Source organism: Centroberyx gerrardi, chromosome 20, assembly GCF_048128805.1.
Source record: "Centroberyx gerrardi isolate f3 chromosome 20, fCenGer3.hap1.cur.20231027, whole genome shotgun sequence".
Taxonomy (NCBI): domain Eukaryota; kingdom Metazoa; phylum Chordata; class Actinopteri; order Beryciformes; family Berycidae; genus Centroberyx; species Centroberyx gerrardi.
Window position 1 is genome coordinate 22,988,415 of NC_136016.1, and position 18,942 is coordinate 23,007,356.

General features: G+C 39.6%; 2 protein-coding genes and 1 non-coding gene across 3 annotated transcripts in view; 2 read left to right on the top strand and 1 right to left on the bottom strand.

The window, feature by feature from the left end:
• cox11 (cytochrome c oxidase assembly homolog 11 (yeast)) overlaps positions 1-18,942 on the bottom strand; it is a 260,956-nt gene that overhangs the window by 20,053 nt on the left and 221,961 nt on the right. The gene's annotated exons all lie outside the window — the stretch shown is intronic.
• Positions 1-18,942, top strand: part of stxbp4 (syntaxin binding protein 4) — a 70,535-nt gene that overhangs the window by 11,446 nt on the left and 40,147 nt on the right. The window contains exons 6-14 of the mRNA XM_078290904.1: positions 3,597-3,682; positions 4,345-4,513; positions 5,700-5,832; positions 7,330-7,436; positions 8,518-8,743; positions 10,029-10,104; positions 14,878-14,975; positions 15,511-15,607; positions 17,349-17,473. Coding sequence (XP_078147030.1) covers positions 3,597-3,682; positions 4,345-4,513; positions 5,700-5,832; positions 7,330-7,436; positions 8,518-8,743; positions 10,029-10,104; positions 14,878-14,975; positions 15,511-15,607; positions 17,349-17,473 — 1,117 coding nt within the window. The remainder of the gene's footprint in view (positions 1-3,596; positions 3,683-4,344; positions 4,514-5,699; positions 5,833-7,329; positions 7,437-8,517; positions 8,744-10,028; positions 10,105-14,877; positions 14,976-15,510; positions 15,608-17,348; positions 17,474-18,942) is intronic.
• On the top strand, positions 869-941 carry trnar-acg (transfer RNA arginine (anticodon ACG)). Its single transcript has one exon. It is a non-coding gene; the product is annotated as a tRNA-Arg (tRNA).

The following is an 18,942-nucleotide window of genomic DNA, read 5'->3' on the forward strand; positions in this document are numbered from 1 at the left end:
AATTTTTGAAGGCCGATTCTGATATCACTATTTTTGGATCTAAGCTACCGATAACTGATGTTTTGTGCCGATATTCAATATCTTCAAATCTCATTTTCATGCCAAAAAATTACAAGTATTCAGGATTTCACCCAGAATTTTTCTTCTTGTCAGGGTGGAAAAGCCTCTGAAACAGCAGTTAGACCATCATGGGACACTAAAACTCTCCACTGAAACCCCAAATTATTAAATTGTTCTGGTGAGTTAGCAGCTTTACTTAGAGTAAATCATGGAGGCTTTTATTTACATCAACAAGAAGAGGAGAAAGTGGAGAAACCTCCATCATATCAGAGCCGGATGAGATGACAGGCTGATATTTTTGGCAAAACGGTATATTGGTCTAACCGTATTTGATATCAGCAAAAATTACAACCGTAGATGTTATTAAATAATATCCCAGACTGCTTCTCTACCAGCAATACTCTTGTCAGGCAGGAGATAAACTCTGAAGTAATTTTTCTCAGCTTCTCTTCTCATGTAATTGCTGCTCTTTAGGGGAGCGTAGGTGACAGAGCGGTCGAGGGTCGGTGATCGGCCCGGAAAGCTATTATAGATATTATTACATTCTCTCTCATCTGTTTCTTGTCTTACTTTGCTGAAGGGAGGTCTCTCTTTCTCTGTCTCTCTTTGTGCAGTCAGCTGAAATATTCTATCCATCATAACATAATCTTCCAATCTTTCATTCCCATGGGGCATGAATGTTTCAGATAATTATATTAACCTTCCTTGGCTAAAATGAAAGGAGTATCACTTCATCACTGTACAGAGTGTGCGTTCCCAAAGGATATTACACATAATATATGATGGATTTATTGTGCAGTGGATCTGTGGGCCAGTGGCGCAATGGATAACGCGTCTGACTACGGATCAGAAGATTCTAGGTTCGACTCCTGGCTGGCTCGTGGTTTTTGGGCGGCGGGATGACCTGGTGATGTCCCATGATCCCTCCCTGCGTTATGTCCCACCCCAACATCCTGTTTCAAGAAGAAATACATCACATTAAGGAAGCAAGACGCTCTCAAAATGCAGTTTCATTGTGACTTTAAAGTGAGCACAACAGTCAGTTCCTATAGCTTCAATTCCTAGATCATTACAAACAACAAAAAGTGAGCCTGACATAAATCCTGTGATCCTAGAATGAAAACGTGAGAGAGAAGTGTTAGAAAAACAAAAAAAAAAGAGAAATCAGAGCTGAGGAAAGAGGCAGACGGAGGAGTTTTTAGAGGGAGATGTAGGAGATGGGATGCGGAGCGGAGGTGATGTGAGGTATTCTGCTTGAAAATACAAGTTTTTTACGCCAAAAGATAGGAAGCGACTGCCGCGGCCGCAGAGGGAAGGTCATCTCTACCCCGGTTCGGTTTTATCCGTATTATTACGAAACCAAAACCAACAAGAGTCTGTGTGTGTGTGTGCGAAAGCCGCTTTGTGCCGACACGTCAGATATTCACCTCAAATCTCGACCCCGATTGTTACGGCGATTTGTTTCACACTTAAAACAAATTATTGTGATTATCCGCAGCCTCTCGGGGCCTCAGATGCCGCGTCCCGCCGCTCCAGCCGGTCAGCGCGGGGACACCAGAGCTGTGATGCAATCAGGCCGGACCGAGCCGCTGTTAAAGGGATTTGGTTCTCAGCGAGACAATCTACGGCTGAGTCAACCCAGATGCAACCTGCTGTCCTCACAGGCCCAGCGGATAAAAACACAAAAAAATAAACCTGATGGAGTTTTGTGCCGCCTGTCAGCAGCTTTAACAAAGTCCAGGATGCTGAAGTCAATCATTCAAGCTTTATTTATATAGAACATTTGGTGCAAACAAGTGCAATGCCGTGCGTTTCACATTAACATATAAACATTGAAATAAAATATAATTGTTATATAATAATAATGCATCATTTACCATACAAACATCATGTGAAAACACCAGAGAGGGAGCCAGTTGCTTACAGAGTGCAAATAATAGTGTTGAAACACCGTTGTGCAGTTAAAAACGGGACTGAATACAATTTTTTGGCTTTTTTTTTTTGGCATAAATTGTCCAATAGATATGGTATGATAGTTAGAACACATTTTTTTCATTTGAGTGCGACTTTAAGTCTCCAGTTAGGCATCTATCAGGTCAGAGGTCAGAGGTGAAGTCTGTGTGACTCCTAACCTCAGGGATTTATTCTCCAAACACCATGCTGAGTCTGTTTACTTGCAGACTGAGAGGCATTAACCGGTCAAATCAGATCCAGATCAGACAGCAGTGTGTGTGTGTGTGTGTGTGTGTGTGTCTCTGTGCGTCCAGAGGAGGGAGACAAACACCCAATCTTCACTTTAACACACACTGGGGCGCTCTATTGGTATTTTAAAGAAAAAGTGAAAGACATATCTTTTCAATCTGGTTTTTAATTCAGGTTATTTTATGCACATGTTCCTCTTTACTCATTCTGTTAGTCTTAATAACCTGTTTCATCCTGTTTTATTTTTTTATTTTGCATCAACTACTTTACTGCTTGTTAGGTATTTATCTTTAACTCTGGTTTATTTAATTTCCTGTTTTTATTCATTATTATGTGAAACACTTTGGGCTACAATTCTGTATGAAATGTGCCGGTGCTACAAACCTGCCTTAAAGGATAAGGCCGGTGTTTTTTAATGCATTGCTTACTGTCAACAAATCCTATGAAAATAACAAAATCAGCAATGATTTTGTTTTGCCAACAAGTCTCGTCCATGTAGCCGGTGCCCAGTGCAGCCTCATGTCCCAGCAGCCATAGAACTGCATTGTATTAAAAAAAACTATTAAAACCCGTCACAGAGCCATGCCGTTGCCCTGGGCAACATATTTCATCATCACGATGCACCGGGCCGGCCGACTTTTTCCTCAAACAACTTAATAAGGCGGCTGTAAACACGTTTTCCATCTCAGGAAAGTAGTTCCGTAGCACAGAAAATAGTCCCCGGCGTAATGAAGAATTTGTTCCCATTTGAATTTGATTTGGTAATAACTACAACAGTCTGACTTTTCATGGTAACAGTTAGTGATTTTTAAAATGTAAACTATGTCTTTGTGAGCTGTATTTAAAGGTTTTTAGCTTACAATTGGAGCCAATGATTTCCGGGTTGACGGCTAAAAACGGAACGTGGGAAGTCAGAAAGTAACGGGAGGAGAGCAAACGCATTGTTGATTTTATTATTTTCATAGGATTTGTTGACGGTAAGAAATGCATTAAAGAACACCGGCCTTATCCTTTAAAGAGCTGCTGACACTAAAACAATTCATCAGTCTGGGTTTCAGTGGAGAGTTTTAGTGTCCCATGATGGTCTGAATGCTGTTTCAGAGGCTCTTCCACCCTGACAAGAAGAATATTTAGGGGGAAACACTGAATACTTTTATATCAGCTAATAAAATATCAGCTATCAGCAGCTTCAATCCAAAAATATCAGTATCTCTATCGGGCTTCAATAAACCCACATCAGCCAAACCCTAGTTACAATGCTGCTACTCTAACTAAACCTAACCATGTGTGTGTGTGTGTGTGTGTGTGTGTGTGTGTGTGTGTGTGTCCTGCAGGAGGGAGTTTGTAGAGTTAATGGAGAAGTACGGCTCTAACAACATCACAGCTTCAGGACGGATCTCTCCCACTCAGCTCTCCACAGGTGATGCAGACAAACTACAAGCTTTTTCATTTCCATTTCGTCTCCATCTTCTCCTTCTCTGTCTCTCTCTTTCTCTCCCAGCTACTATCCATCACTACTGTCTCATGATGTCCTTGGTAGTTTTTTTTTTTTCACTGTGTTCATAATTCTTTAACTTTTGTATATATGTTTTTATTGGCTGTGTATTGGATATGCAGGAACAAAAACATGCATGTAAATCCAGGCTGCCAAACCCTTTTCCTCTCCTTTATATTTTTCCTTTTTCACTACTTTTTTAGTTTTATCTGATTTTATTTTACATATCTATTTCTTCTTCTTTTTCTGCACTTTGTCTTGCTTGTGCTTCTCATTTTATCTCCTCTCTTCTTGTTTTTTTTGTTTTTTTTGTTACCTCTGATTTTAGATAAGTGCTATAGAAATAAAGTTTATTATTATTATTATAGTGATATGATTTTATCGGTCTATATCAGTCTGCATCCAGTCCAGCCTTCCATCTTTCCCTCTTCCTTTTTTCTCATCTTCCCCTCCATCCCACCGCCTTTCACTCCCACTCTCTTTCTATTTCTTTATTTTCTCTCTCTCTCTCTCTCTCCCACTGCTTCCTCCTCACCTCTCTGTTTCTCTCTCTCTCTCTCTCTCTCTCTCTCTCTCTCTCTCTCCAGGCAAGCTGACAGACACGGCCTCCTCCTCCTCCTCCTCCAGATCGGAGAGTCCGCAGCTCCTCAGCCCGAAGGAGGGGGTCACCGCCTACACCCACGCGCCCCCCTACACCCCCAACCCCTCCTACATCGCCTGTCCGTACACCGCGCACGCCCCCACGCCCGTCTTCAGGTAGGCAGGAAGTACAGCGCACGTCCGTCCGCTTAGTCCCATCGCAGATTTCAAGTCTCAGTGCATACGGAAATAAAATGATAATCCAAACCTCTTGCAGTAGTTAGTTCACAAATAAAGCATATAATGTAAATGATACTGGTAAATAAAAAGAGATTAAACTAGGACCTTCAGTCAGTGATCAGCATGAAGCAAACAGCTACAAATGTGAGCCAAAATCAAATATCTGTTCAGAAAAGTCGTCAGCTTTATTTATTAATATATATGTATATATATATATATATATATATATATATATATATATATAGCGCTTTAAAAATACACAAGCAGTGTGTATCAAAGTGCTTTATAAAATACCAAATTTGAGGCATACAATGCAAATGCAAATGATAAATAAAAAGGAAGGTAAACTAGGACCTTCAGTCAGTGATCAGAATAAAGCAAACATTTACAAATGTAAGCAAAAAACAAATATCTGTTCAGAAAAGTCAAATAAATTTTACTTATATAGCACTTTAAAAGCACAAAACCAATGTGTAGCAAAGTGCTTTAGAAAATTGGGGGGTTTCAAAACAGGGAAAACACCATTTTTGAACCCCCTATCCTCATATAACTTAGTCATAAAGAGCCTAAAATGTTGGGTAAACTGTATTCAGCAAATAAAAAGGAGGGTAACGTACACCCTTGACTACTTCCAATACACAAAATACACAGAAACACACAAAAAAAACACAAAAATAAACGCTGGGAAGAGACGAAAAGCGCTCAAGCAGAAAACAAATGTATTTCCTCCTTTGATCATGCTGCTACACGCCACGCAGAGTCGTTTGCATACAGTGAATTCAGCAGTTGTGCGTCGGTAGGCCGTTTCTCTCCTGAGGGTGAATTTTCTTTTCATTCAAACAAACCAAATCTGGAGGATTATGCAGCATGGAAAACACCAGCAATGCTTAAAATAGTAAAGAAAACAGCATCTTCATGTACTGCAGGAAGACCAGAGAGAGAGAGAGAGAGAGAGAGAGAGGTGGAGGAGGAGGAAGAGGAAAGGGGGATTATGGTGTGGCGGGATTGAGTGAAAGCAGCGTGGCTTTGTGTTTTTTAATCATGCTTAGTGTCAGCGTGCTTAGGGACCGCTCACCTCCGCCTCTCTCTCTCTCTCTCTCTCTCTCTCCCTCTCTCTCCCCAGTGACAGTGTCATTCAGTTGATATGTGTCTCCAAGGGAACTGGCCTGGGCCTCGTCATCAAGGGCGGAGCCAACCGCGCCGAAGGACCAATGGTGTTCATTCAGGAAATAGTGCCTGGAGGAGACAGCCAGAAGGTGAGCGTCACATGCTGCTGCTTCTGTCACAGCATGAGCAATAACATCATATCCTGCATCCCTGTGTAGTTTTTATTAAATGCATTCTCCTCTCCATGCAATTTTCAATATTTATTTCCTCTCCAACATGCTGGTGGGCACATGGTGCGTTCTACAGCACACCATCATAATGCTATCATTCATATTTATTCATCCTCTCATTCATAATTTCTACGTGTTGGGGAAAGTTTCTTTTTTTTTTTTTTTTGACCACATTTTTATTAATTTTCAACGAAAAACTGCAGACATACAATCAGTAAAAAGGTAAACATAACATAGCAGAAATATGATGTGCAAAAGAGGTTGACATTTTATACTAAGTACAGCTTAGAAAATAAATAAATAAAAATAATAAATTAAAAATAGTAATAGACAGAAATTAAAATAAATAAATTATACAATTCTAATAATAATAATATTGGCAAAATAAAAATGTATATATAAAGATGTACATGTGCAAATACATACATACATAAACTACATACTCACATACACACACGCACACACACACACACACACACACACACACAGATACACATGCACACACACACACACACCAACACACATACCTTCGGGGAAAGTTTACCAAGTTTAATTAGTTTTTCTACTTAGACACTTATCTTAAAAGTAGCTAGTTACAAAGTTACTCTTTATTAGAAGTAACTGTTAGAGTACTGATCTCATTTATATCAAGCAGATTTAGATTGGGTGTCTTTTTTTTTCTTCAGCTAATTTTTTCAGTAGCATGTTGTCTGCATGAGATGCTGCAGCGTTTTCACTTTTTTCTACTTTTTAGAAAAATTGCGCAACAACAAATAAAACAATATAAAAGTAACAACAGTAAAGTTGAAATGTAACTAATAATGGATTACAAGAATTGAACATCATTATCGTTTCATCTTATCTTTAATATTTCTGTTTGTATGGAGAGAAGAGAGCATTTTCCATAATTTTGTTTAAGTTTCATAAACCGATAATTTGCACCCTTCTTTTGTTGTTTTGTTGTTTTTTGTTGTTTTCCCAGACCATCTAGGGATTAGAACTGGTGACTGTCTGATCACTAGCCAAAAACCTTTATTTAGCTAACCTTTATTTTGGCAGGAAGTCCCATTGATAACCAATTTCTCTTTTACAAGGGAGAGCTGGCCAAGAGGCAGCGCTGATCATAAAAACAAAACCTTTTAAACACAAACAGCACACAAGTGACAAACATTAAAAAAATGACATTTAAAACTTGAACTCAAAATAAAACCTACCAAGAAACACATAGTGTAGCATTTTTACAATTTTTACAGCCTGGAACAAGAACAGCTTTCAGTGACGATGCCCAATAATTTCCTTTTAAAATCAGCCAGTGACAAAATGGAGTTTGGATTAAAGAGCCCAGTTGGCCCCAAATACCTGAGTGTGTGGATCAGTGTGACCCGGTGCCGTGTGTTCCTGTGCTGTGTGTTTCAGGACGGCAGGCTGCAGGTCGGGGACCAGCTGGTGTCCATCAACAAGGAGTCTCTGATCGGAGTGACGTACGAGGAGGCCCGGAGCATCCTGACTCGCACCAAACTCAGGTCCCACACACACATCCAAACTGGCACCTGTAGGGTTTTTCAAGGCATTAATTATTCAGAAGCGAAGGGATTTAACAGCAAGAACACAAGACAGGAAGAGTTTTGCTCCAGAATAAAATCTTCACCGTTTGAAAAGAAGTGATTCCTGCTCTTGTGGGGAGTTGGAACCCATAACCCATTTGGATTTACTTATTCATTGATCCAATAAATCATTAGCGCATTCATTTTGAGCATTTTAATTTTGAGATTTTAATTAGTTACACATAAGAAAATCATTCGGTTGAAAGACATTCTTGGTAAAGGAGAAATGCTCTTTAAAAGGGATTTAAACAAATTTGTGCACAAGATTTGAAAGAAATAAAAAATACAGTTTATTTTATTTTAGCTCATGAAAGATGGGACCAAAACTATACATGATGCATTTATATTTTTGTTCAATATAGTTGTTAAAGTTAGATGTTGATCGGAACACCACTTAAAGGTGCTATGTGTAGAATTTATCATCAATAAATTATCGCATGAATTTTGAGACTTTAGTATAATTACTGTAAACAGAGCAGAGCATCGGTGGTCAGCCTGTCAGCCTCTACCAGCCTCTACTCTGCATCCTCCATAGTTTCTCCACCTGGTGGATCTGGAGGGAAATCTGCTGGATCGCTTTACGGCACAAAACAGGAAGAGGTTCTTCTTCTGTTCTTCCAGAGCAAACGGAGCTAAAGCTGAAAGAGTTTCTGGCAGCAGATGGTGGAAGGAGGGAAAGGAAGATGGAGAAATCACTTCCAACATGTTGATCCCCTTCAGGGAGGGGGAGGAGGGGGGGCAGGAAGCAACGGGGCTTATGGGAAATGTAGTCTTAATGTGGAGAAACACTAGAACTAACAATACTACTGGAGTGAGATAGAGATCAATCGTCTCTGTCATGCTCTCATTTGTTTACAGTGATTATTCCAACGTATCACTATGAATTTGACACTGATGTATTGATTAAAATGCTACATGTTGCACCTTTAAAAAGCTACTGATGTGACACAGGACTGGACAGGGTGTGTAACACTCTCTGTCCTCTGTCTCTGTGTTGCAGACCAGACCCCACGGTGGAAATAGCCTTCATCAGGCGGAGGTCGTCCTCCAGCTCCAGCAGCGGCCCTCAGAGCCCCATCTCCCTGCAGGGGCCCGGCGGAGGAGCCCCGCCCCAGACGAGGCCCCCGGGGCCGGCCGGCCTGCCTCAACCTCAGGCCCTGCTCACCAAGCTCACCTCCAGCCGCAACCCAGCCAGCGAGACCCTGCCAGCCGTCAATGTCAGCCAGGTCCGACACACACACACACACACACACACACACACACACACACACACACACACACACACACACACACACCGTCTGTAGAGATAAACACATGAATTATGCTTCATTTAATTATAATTTAGATATGAGTCCAAATCTCTGTAACAGGATTTAGACCAGGAGACACTAAACCCAGGATAATAGTATTACTACAACTGCTGCTACGACAGCTACTACTACTAGTGTTACTGCTACTATTACTGCTGCTGCTACTCGACTACTAGTGCTACAACTACTACTAATAGTAAGAATAATAATAAATATGTTCATGCATACTTCCAGTCAAAATATTCCATTAGAATCAATTCAGGTTAATGTCGCCCTGAAGGGCTTATTTGATGATAATGATCGTCTCCCTGTCCATCTCCCGGCTCATAACACTTCTGCTTACCAAAGACATTAATCATCTGACATGAAATACTGATTTAAAATTATTTTATTAAAAGCTAAAGTAACTTACAAGCTTCCACCAAAAAAATAGTTCAGCAGGAGCATAGAAACGTCCGTAGCTAGCATCCATGGCTACACTCTACAGAACTGTAACCATAGAAATGTAAACAAATCTGGCAATCTAACCAGCAGTCAAATGTTGAGAATAAATTAAAAATGATCTTGTAAAAATCTTCCATGTTTCTAACCTCGGTCAGCTGAGTGTTTGTCTGCAGGAACAAAGCAGTAACGTCTTTCTGCCACCAGGTGGAGACACTTCATCTGATTAGACTTCTTGACTTGATTAGATGTTAAAAATGTTAACTGTCACAAGGAAATCACCCATTTAACAACATCATAAAATTCTAAAACATATGGTAATACATGGTAATTGGATTAAAAAGCTTTAAAAAAATCTGTTGTAACAAGGAAATCAGCTATTTAACAACATTGAAAAATTATAAAACATGTTGCGTTTCTTCTGGGTGTCACCTGTAGACAAAACAGAATAAAAATTATAGTTTTTAAAATATGCTATGATATAGCAATACATGGTAATAGGCTTAAAAAGTTAAAATGGAAAGGTGAAATTAAAAATTAAGGTCAGTATTTGACATACATTACGAATTACGCCCATCAATCATCACTTCCAGTGCGTTGAGCTTTCAGTGTGCGTGATAATAAAACCTGTTTATGAAAGTAGGTTGTTCTAGTTGGCTATGATGCTGAAACCCACACACACACACACACACACACACACACACACACATGAACACACCGTTATCAAACCATTATTAATATTTCATGTTAATATTTGTAGGTGCGAGTGGCTCCAGCCAGAACAGAGCAGACGTGTGTCTCCTCCCCGCCAGAGAGCGACAGCATCACTGACACCAGTGCTGGTGAGACACCTGTCTGTCTGTCTGTCTGTCTGTCTGTCTGTCTGTGTCTGTCTGTCTGTGTGTCTGTCTATCTGTCTGTCTGTGTGTCTGTCTATTGATCACTCACAGATGACCTCTGACCCCTGATCTGAGTTGTGGTTCATAGTTGTTCTGGTTTTAAACTGTAGCTGGGCACCGGTTCTGATAGACAGACGGGGAGGGAGGGAGGGGGGAGGTGAGGGACAGATGGCGCGTGGTTGGCTGCCTGACGGAGGAGGAAGTGAGACGAGCGGGAGGTCTGGCTCGCGATTGGCTCAGGAGGTGTGAAGCTCATCCTGTCTCCGTGGCTCCTGCCGGGAGGAGGAAGGAAGGAAGGAAGGAAGGGAGGAAGGAAGGAGGGAGGGAGGTTGTCGTCCCGCTGAGGAATCCTGAGGAGGGCTTTCTCAATCTGCGTCGCTGTGCTTTACCGTGTCCTCTGTGACGCGTTCGACGTCACGACGGACGGCTGGAGGACGGTCCCAAAACGAAAGGACGCAGAGGACGGAGAGGACGGAGAGGATGGAGAGAACAGAGAGGATCAAGAGGACGGAGAGAACAGAGAGAATGGAGAGGACGGAGAGGACGGAGAGGATGGAGACTTGGCTGAGGAGAACGAGTGGGAATCCCCAAGATTCACTATGAGAGAGATGCAGCGAGTCCAAACTGGCTGCCACAAATAAACAGCACTATTGTAGTTTAGTAGAGTCTAGTATAGTAGTCTAGTGTCTATAGTGCAGTCTATAGTAATACAGTCTGTAATCTATAGTACAGTCTATAGTATAACAGTCTATAGTCTATAGTACACTCTATAGTATAACGGTCTATAGTCTACAGTACAGTCTATAGCACAGTAGTGTGTAGTCTATAGTACAGTCTATAGTAATATAGTCTGTAGTCTATAGTGCAGTCTATAGTATAACAGTATATAGTCTACAGTACCTTCTATAGTATAGTAGTGTGTAGTCTATAGTACAGTCTATAGTATAGCAGTCTATAGTCTATAGTACAGTCTATAGTATAGTAGTCTAGTGTCTATAGTGCAGTCTATAGTATAACGGTCTATAGTCTACAGTACAGTCTATAGCACAGTAGTATGCAGTCTATAGTACAGTCTATAGTATAGTAGTCTATAGTCTATAGTACAGTCTAGTATAATAGTCTATAGTACAGTCTATAGTAATACAGTCTGTAGTCTATAGTACAGTCTATAGTATAACAGTCTATAGTCTATAGTACAGTCTGTAGTAATATAGTCTGTAGTCTATAGTACAGTCTATAGTATAACAGTCTGTAGTCTATAGTACGGTCTATAGTATGACAGTCTGTAGTCTATAGTACAGTCTATAGTATGACAGTCTGTAGTCTATAGTACAGTGTATAGTATAACAGTCTATAGTCTATAGTACGGTCTATAGTATGACAGTCTGTAGTCTATAGTACAGTCTATAGTATGACAGTCTGTAGTCTATAGTACTGCCTATAGTATAACAGTCTGTAGTCTATAGTACAGTCTATAGTATGACAGTCTGTAGTCTATAGTACAGTCTATAGTAGAACAGTCTGTAGTCTATAGTACGGTCTATAGTATGACAGTCTGTAGTATAGTACAGTATATAGTAGAACAGTCTGTAGTCTATAGTACAGTCTATAGTATAACAGTCTATAGTCTATAGTACTGTTTATAGTAGAACAGTCTGTAGTCTATAGTACAGTCTATAGTATAACAGTCTATAGTCTATAGTACAGTATATAGTAGAACATTCTGTAGTCTATAGTACAGTCTATAGTATAACAGTCTATAGTCTATAGTACAGTCTATAGTATGACAGTCTGTAGTCTATAGTACAGTCTATAGTATAACAGTCTATAGTCTATAGTACAGTATATAGTAGAACATTCTGTAGTCTATAGTACAGTCTATAGTATAACAGTCTATAGTCTATAGTACAGTCTATAGTATGACAGTCTGTAGTCTATAGTACAGTCTATAGTATGACAGTCTGTAGTCTATAGTACAGTCTATAGTATAACAGTATGTAGTCTATAGTACAGTCTATAGTATCACAGTCTGTAGTCTATAGTACAGTCTATAGTATGACAGTCTGTAGTCTATAGTACAGTCTATAGTATGACAGTCTGTAGTCTATAGTACAGTCTATAGTATAACAGTATGTAGTCTATAGTACAGTATATAGTATAACAGTATGTAGTCTATAGTACAGTCTATAGTATGACAGTCTGTAGTCTATAGTACAGTCTATAGTATAACAGTCTGTAGTCTATAGTACAGTATATAGTATAACAGTATGTAGTCTATAGTACAGTATATAGTATAACAGTATGTAGTCTATAGTACAGTCTATACCATAGACAGTCTATCTCAAACTGTAAAGATGTTCTCTGTTCTTCATGTTCTTCAGAAGTTTGTTCTCTCCCAGAACAGTCAGGCAGAACATGAGTCTCGACCTGGAGATCTGGCATGTGATAATCATTAACCTCAGGGGAAATATGATTTACATTACTGAGCTGCTCTGATTTCTCCACCTGCAGCACCAGGGGAACCTGTTCCAAAGACTGTCTGTTTACAGAAGATGTATCACTCAGTCGTACAAAAATCTGGCCCACCTTCCATCCGGCCTGTCCTGCCTCAAACCTGATTACAGGTTTATAGTCGCCTTAGGAATTCAATATCCTACCACAGATATGCCTGGAGGCAAAACTACCGGCTTCACACACACACATACACACACACACACACTCACTCACACAAGCACACACACACACACGTGCCAATTTACGTCACTGAGCTTCTGTGCTGTCATCACCTGGTGTTCCTGCCAGCTATACCTGCACTGATCCAGTATCTGTATTAACACGCTTCAGCAGAGAGGGAGAACAGCGTCGGACAAACTGAGACCCATTTAGATCCCAAGTCGAATTTATCTGAATGTGAAATGAGAGAGAGAGAGAAGAGAGAGAGAGAGTGAAAATGATTTATGGAAAGCGAAGGAATCTATCTGTAATCCACAAGTTTATTTTCATGTTTTTAATTTGGGATCAATGCCTTTGTCCTGTGAGGTAATGAATATTTGCAGCATCCAGCTTTCTTAATTAAGTAAAAAGAGGAAAACAGAAACTGACTTGCTTTCAATCATAAGTTAGAGTGTAAAGTCCACTCTAAATGTTAAACTGGTTAGCTTGACACTAAAGCTGTATGTTTGTTTAGTAGCTCCATGGAGACTTCAGCTGCATCTTAACTAGTACAGCGTCAGACAGTGATGTTTTCACACTCTGTTTCCAATAAAATGCGAGCCAAAATCAATTTCTCCTGCCCCAGTTAACAGTTGCCAAAACTATTATTAGCTAACTTTCATAATAGTGAGAGAAAAAAGTTAATTTAACTTCACCAAACGTCAACTAACAGGTAGGTTATCTAGTACAAAGTATGAGGATTCATTTGTAGTTTGTTTCCCATTCCCTCGGCAGCCACACATACAGAAAATCTATACAACTATAGCCTAACTAATACAGATAACTAAAGTGATAGTGTAATTTAAACAGAGTTAAAGCTCTAGGCTTAACGCAATGACCCCTATCACTAATAGTGTAGAAAACATGTTATTTTATTCTTAGTTAGCTGAAACTGTAGCTTGGTTCATGTTCCCAACAGAAACCATGCTGTAATTATTTGTTCCTTTGGGTCTTCCAGCAAGTTTTCCCATCTATCATAAGTTGTGTAGGCATAGAGGATCGTTCCTATACTGAATTATGATCAGAGGTGTGACCAAGTCAACTCTGCAAGTCTAAATGTAGATTACCAGTCAGGTCAGAACAAATTAAGAGTCCAGTATCAATTTAATATCTTAAAGAAAACTAAATATCTAGGACTTTTCAATGCAATATGGTTTTAATAGGATAAAAACTTGGTAAGAGCATCATGAGTTTGATTTCTATAATCAGTTTCAACTTCAATAAATTCAATCATTCCATACAAATTCAGAAAGCAGAATTTAAATTCATTTCATAATTCATTCATCAGTCATTTACACAAACACAAGATCTCAAGTCAAGACTTTAGAAACCTTTTCAAGTCATCAAAGTACAAGTCAGAGTCAAGTCCCAAGTCACCAGAAGTCAAGTCAAGTCTCAAGTCTTCTCTTCAAGCATCAAGTGAAGTCTCAAGCAGTTAAAACTGTGACTCGAGTCTGACTTGAGTCCAAGTCATGTGACTCGAGTCCCCACGTCTATGAGTGGGGGGGGGGGGGGGGACTATAGACAGATGATGTATTTTTTTGTGTTTTATGTTTTTTGTGAATCACATTGAATTTGCCTTGTGTGTGAAATGTACTTTACACCTATAGGGTTTGAAATTCTAACTTACTGGATATCTATGTTGGAAATATGTCAGCTGGTGAAACCCTTGCAATATTAGAGATGCGTAAACTCCTAAGCCTGCGTTTGAATTTCAGTTTAACTGATGCAACAGGCTGCAGGACGTTTTCCTGCTGTCCGCCTGAATCTGTCAAAGAAAGAAAGAAAGAAAGAAAGAAAGAAAGAAAGAAAGAAGAAAAGAAAAAGAAAGAAAGAAAGGATAGAAGGGAGGTAGAAAGAAAGAAAGAAAGAAAGAAAGAAAGAAAGAACACAAAAACAGGTCTAATAGCAAATTCATGACCTTCATGTTTGACGCATGGCATATTAATCACAGTTCATCTCTCTCTCTCTCTCTCTCTCTCTCTCTCTCTCGCCCAGACCCCCCCCCCTCCTGCCCCCCTGCCAGCAGCCTGCCCCCCCACAGGAAGTGCTCCCTCAGCACCAGCTGTCGCCTCAAACTGGAGAGGTTGGAGCAGGTGTGTGTGTGTGTGTGTGTGTGTGTGTGACTCTCAAATATGTGTGTGTGCACGTCTGCCTGTATTGATGTATGCATCGCTGTGTGTGTGTTTGTGTTTTCAGTGTGTATGCCTGTATTGATGTATATATTCCTGTGTGTGTGTGTGGTGGGACCTTGTATAGATGTATGTATTGGTATGTGTGTGTGTGTGTGTGTGTGTGTGTGTGTGTTGTAGCTGTTTGCACGCTCCCACAGCATCACAACAAGGTCAATAGATAGCTGTTCAATCTAGTGCAATCAGTCACGCTATAGCTGTGTGTGTGTGTGTGTGTGTGTGTGTGTGTGTGTGTGTGTAAACAACAGTGTGTGCTTGTTTACATACAAAAGGTTCATTATGAACTCAGTATGGCTGTTGTCGATTTTTGGTTTCGGGGCGTAACATGGGGAGCTTCATGCTGTGCATCTGTATTGATCACTAGCTTTCTATTGATGCGTCTGATCGGCCCGTGTGTGTGTGTGTGTGTGTGTGTGTGTGTGTGTGTGTGTGTGTCCAGGCTCTGGATGTGCTGGGCTTGAAGCCCACAGAGGCGCAGCGACAGGCGCTGAGGTCCCGACTACGAACAGATCCAGCTGGGACCGTCGCCTACGCAGGTAAGAACCAGCTCTGCACTTAACTTTACCCTTAAATTATTATTTACCCGTAAACTACTTAATCTTCAAACTAACTTTAATCTTAAATGACCGATTCTTCAAGTTGATTTTACTTTTAAATTTCCAAATACTCAACCTAATGTTACCCTTAAATTTGCTATTCTTCAAGCTAACTTTACCCTTACATTACCTATTCCTCAAGTTAACTTTACCCTTAAATTGCTTATTCTCCAAGTTGACTTTACCCTTAAATTACCAATCACCCTTACACTACCAATTCATCAAGTAAATTTTACCCATAAATGATCTATTCCTCAGGTTAACTTTACCCTTAAATTACCTATTCCTCAACCTAACTTTACCCTTAAATTACCTATTCCTCAACCTAACTTTACCTGTAAATTACCTATTCTTCAAGCTAACTTTACCTTTACATTACCTGTACATCAAATTGACTTTAATTATAAAAAAAAAAAGACCAATTCCTCAAGTAAATTTTACCCTTAAACCTATTCCTCAAGCTGTCTCATTACCGATTCCTCTACTTTATCCTTATATTTTGAACTAAATCAGCCCTTTAACTTTAACCCAACCAAGTCATATGGATATATTGTTCACCCAGAACACATTTAAAGGATAATAATAGCGTTACATTTTTTATGTTAGTTGCAGATATCAGCGCATGTTTTCCTTCTGCAGAAGAAGAAGCCATTTGCTATCATTCATTCTTGTCCAGTATGAAAAACAAACTTGCACAGAGCGAGAGAATCCGTCACAGGAAAAATCTACTTTCATACGGAATGCATTTCAAAATGATTGGAGAAAAAAATAAATCGACTTCAACTGTACATGACACCGGTATTCTCCTTTAAATTCCCTATTCCTCAAGTTAACTTCACCCTCATGTTTAGAACATAATAAACCCTTTAACCTGAACCCGGCCCGTCACACGGCTGTATTGTTTATCCTGAACACATTTAGCCAGCAGCGACCCAACGCTGATCTGCTGCTCGTCTGTTCTGGGACAAATCTATCTTTAAACCTGCTATAAGGAGCTTAGGTTAAATATGCTGTGGTGGTCCCTGGTACAGTTTATTTTAAGTGCAGAAAACATGACTCTGCATATGTGTATACAGGCTGTACTGTACATGCTGTGCTTGGGCTTGGACTTGCAGTTTTCTTCAGTTCAGAGGGTCAGAAATAAATGTTAAAAGTTCGTAAAATGACTGTGAAATTAAAAAATGATGGGACAAAAAAATGCCTTAGGAATATTAATAATAGGAATACCCTTGTTATTCCTGTTATTTCGTTGAGTTGTTAAATATTCATGTTTGTATATCACGACTGTCCCCCGTAATTCGTCGAGCCTGTGACTGGGCGATTCTTTCCAGTGCATTCTGGGAAAGAAAATGGAGTTGTTTTTTTTTTCTTTTTATCAGGAAACAACCGAGCACAAAGCCTGAACAGTTGAAAATATCTCTAGTTGTTACTCTGTTTAAGTGACAGTATATTATCACTTAAAATGAAATCTTAGTGGTAAAAATTGAGTGTTTATTTGCAAATGAGCAATGCAAATGTTTTCTTTTTTATTTCAATAAAATTGCCCCCAAAAAGCACCAAAATTCCCCTAAAAATCAGATCAAGGGGGTAAAAAATGCTCTCTGAAAAAAAGTGAATTTCTTACCCTGAGTGTGTGTGTGTGTGTGTGTGTGTGTGTGTGTGTGTGTGTGTGTGTGTGCAGACTTCGAGAGCCTGACCCGGGAGCTGTTTAAGCTGCAGCTGGAGGAGCTGGCCGTCACCCAGCCGGGGTCAAGGTTCACGTCCGATGACCTGTCCAGTCTGCTGGAGTCTCCCACCGTCCCGCGGGTAAGAGAACAACTTTAACTTTTATATCTGCTGGACTCAGACACTTCAGACGCCCGAATACACACACACTTCTCATCAAAACTCCCCCTGAAAGGATTTAGCTGAAGTTTTGGCCTAACAGAGAAAGACCCTCTGTCTGTAGATGATTCAGTGTTTGATCTTAGATGAAAAATGTGTTTGTTGCAATTTCATGTAATGATGTTGTATATAATCCAATATGTTCGGTTTTGATTGATATAATTGTTGTATGAGTGCAGTTTGTTTTGTTTGTTTCTACTTTGGCAGTGTAATGGAATTTCTGGATCAGTACATTGCCAATGAAGCATCAGCTGAATCAAATTGAATGGAACTGAATTGAACTGAATTTAATTTAATTAACTGAACTGAACTGAACTGAACTGAACTGAATTAAATTGAACTGATCTGATCTGAATTGAGTTGAATTGAATCGAATCGAACTGAATTTAATTAACTGAACTGAACTGAACTAAATTGAACTGAATCGAATTGAACTGAACTGAACTGAATTGAATGCATAGAACTGAATAGAACCGCATTGAACTGATCTGAATTGATCTGAATTGAATTGAATTGAATTAAATTGAATTGAATTGAATTGAATGAATTGAACTGAACTGAACTGAATTGAATTGAATTAACTGAACTGAATTGAATTGAATTGAATTGAATTGAATTGAATTGAATTGAATTGAACTGAACTGAATGAATAGAGATGATTTGGAGTTGCAGTGGTTCTTGTTATAATTCTCATAATTATGAGCATTTTTAGCATTTTAGAATAATATTGATCCAAACTGAACATACTGGGTATATACTACACTATTCTTCACTCACTAATACTGATAATTTCCTTTTTGATTTAAAGTTTTGAGTTGTTGAAAAAGCAACTACATCCTGTACATACCTGTTACACATACCAACACACCCGTGAGGCACAAATTACACTGTAAGATTCATCTAATATGCTCATATAAACACTATTTTGAGTATTTAGCTTGTGTGGAGCTCTGGTATGCCGGGCCTGTGTTGTTGTTGTTAATGTCCGCTGTGTGCTGGCCCAGTATCGATGTGGACGGAGGGCCGGGCGGCCGGACATCGACCTGTGGACGCTCTCACTAGATTAGGAGTGTGAACTGTCCCATAATCAGGATGTAAAGCTTTCCATGCTGCTGGGCTCACAGTGTCACACCAATAATCAATCACTGCATGACACAGAGCCTGAGAGGAACACACAGACATTATGTCTCTTTATTCTGAAAAAACAAATACAAGGAGACAGTGCAAGACAGTAGACTGTACATACCTCTCTAAATATTAAGGGGTTTTATTTCAAAACACTTGTGTTTGTGTAAATGACTTGGATTGAAAGTGATGAGATTTGTTCCAGCAGACGACTGAATTTAAATTCTGTTTTCTGAATTTGTATGGAATGATTGAATTTATTGAAG